The sequence below is a fragment of the Teleopsis dalmanni genome, unplaced genomic scaffold (genome assembly GCF_002237135.1).
Source record: "Teleopsis dalmanni isolate 2A unplaced genomic scaffold, ASM223713v2 unscaffolded_contig_2595, whole genome shotgun sequence".
NCBI classification, from domain to species: domain Eukaryota; kingdom Metazoa; phylum Arthropoda; class Insecta; order Diptera; family Diopsidae; genus Teleopsis; species Teleopsis dalmanni.
This window is the reverse complement of record NW_024033977.1, coordinates 1-2,032: the sequence shown is the minus strand read 5'-3', so window position 1 is coordinate 2,032 and position 2,032 is coordinate 1. Positions and strand designations below refer to the sequence as shown.

Here is a 2,032-nt window from a genome sequence, read left to right as displayed (position 1 = left end):
ATGTAGGCGAGTCCATATTCACTGACTCCCCATTGTGAGATAGCTTTGAGTCTAAGAGCAGATGAAGCTGCTATTTGTGTAATATTAATATCTAGTGGCTGTAAGGATGGTGGCAATTGATGGTGTGGTACATACAGCCCCACTTATACAGAGTTCACTTCTTCGTTGAAATTCGCTGACTTATCGCTTTCAGTTTTGATAAATTATTTGTATTTGCGTTCTTAAAAACAAAGAGCAAAAATAAACTCCGACATTAAAAAATGTGATTGTTAGTTTGTAACAATTTGTTTTTTACAAATTATATTAAAATATATGTCTCAATATGATTACCAATATATATTAAATATTTTTACATACCTGATGAAAAAAATTTAATCAGTTTCACATATGGGACTTACCCATCTGTTATTATAACATCTCAAGAAAACAATTTATAACATGTGATTAAATAATCACAGTTAATTTTATTTCGTTAATTTAATTATAATAACTCCAACATAACAATAACAATTCAGGTAAAGTTCTCAGATTAAAATATATAGTTTCATAAAAATATTCTTCGATTAATTAAAATATTAATTCGATTAATGGGCGTAATTCAGCACATTCGTGTTCTGTTTCCTCCTCCCCGCACTCTTTGTATTCTGTACTCTCTTTATCGTTACGCTCGGTATCATCATCATCATCTTCAGCATTATTATCATCACCCTTATCATCATTATCATTACCCTTATCATTTTTGTTATCGACACCATGATCATCGTCGTCGTCAATGTCATCGTTATCGTCAATGTCATCGTCATCGTCAATGTCATCATCATCGTCAATGTCGTCATCATCGTCATCGTCATCGTCATCATCTTCAGCATTATAATCATCATCGTCGTCATCATCTTCACTTGGAACCAGCTCCACACAAGTGGTCTCCTCAATACTAGAACTACTACAATTATCCTTTCCGGTGAGTAGTTTTTTCCAACGTTTCGTGTTTATTTCCAGTTTACTTTTGGTTTCCTCACCGATCACACCAATATCCATCCAATATTTTCGAGCTTCGCTTTTCTTTCGTATTTTCGCAAGGCTTTTGTGATGAAAGTATAGATAACAAAATAATTTATAAGAAAAGATAACAGTATGTTAAATGGAAAATACTGTAAAATACTGTAATTTCTAATAGGTACATATTTAAAGCTAATAGATTCAAGTTATAATATTTATAGCCGAATAAAGTTCTTACATATTTTTTCCAACTCCAACTAAACATTTCGCTGACATATTTGGAAGTAAATGCTTGTACTTGTTTAATTCATTCTTGAGGCGTATCATATCACGCCCGCCAGCACAAGCGAAATATTCATAAAATTTACCGGATGGACCAATTTCGAATAGTTGTGGTCCATCCTTTTCTGTATGTGTTGCTAAAACAAGAGAACAACCCAGGGGACGTTTACGAGTATCTTGGGTAAAGAGGTGTACATATCTAGATGTGATCTCTACTAGCGGAAGTAATGGCATAGGTCTGTTATATTCCCTCCAATGACGTGTACAGTCAAGTAGCATTCTCCTCATCAAATGTCCGGCATCTGGCTTAAAACCAAAATATCCACAACAAATAGTGTCATTAATTGATTTTAAACGCCGAAGACTTTTTCGCACATACAATTTATTTTTTTCTTTTTCTGTAATTAACACAACACTGCGTTTTCCTCGCAATGCTATAATGTTTTCACCTTTCTCAAGGGCTTTCTCTGCAAACGACAGTTGTTCCAAGTTTCCTTCCGCATTAAACTGTGCAGGAATGCAGGGAACCACCTTAAGTTAAAAATAAGAAATAAAATATATTTTATATGTAAATTTAAAATTTTTATAATGTTGTTGTGAACCGAAGGAAATTTAGAGAGCAGGAAAAATGTATGGACTGACAAACAAATTTTAGCGTTACGGCATGCAAAGTGATTTTTAAGGTAAATTTTTTCTTGCCGATAATGGCGTGTCTTTTTATGACGAAAGAAACTATTTAAAAGTTAGACCG

General features: G+C 33.4%; 1 protein-coding gene across 1 annotated transcript; it reads right to left on the bottom strand.

Moving 5' to 3' along the window:
• Nucleotides 1–517: 517 nt before the first annotated feature.
• Nucleotides 518–1,812, bottom strand: LOC119664753 (proteasome subunit alpha type-3-like; the record flags this gene model as incomplete). Its single annotated transcript, XM_038074180.1, has 2 exons — nucleotides 518–1,081; nucleotides 1,238–1,812. Coding segments are annotated over 2 exons (1,089 nt in total), but the record flags the coding sequence as incomplete, so codon positions are not given.
• Nucleotides 1,813–2,032: the final 220 nt, after the last annotated feature.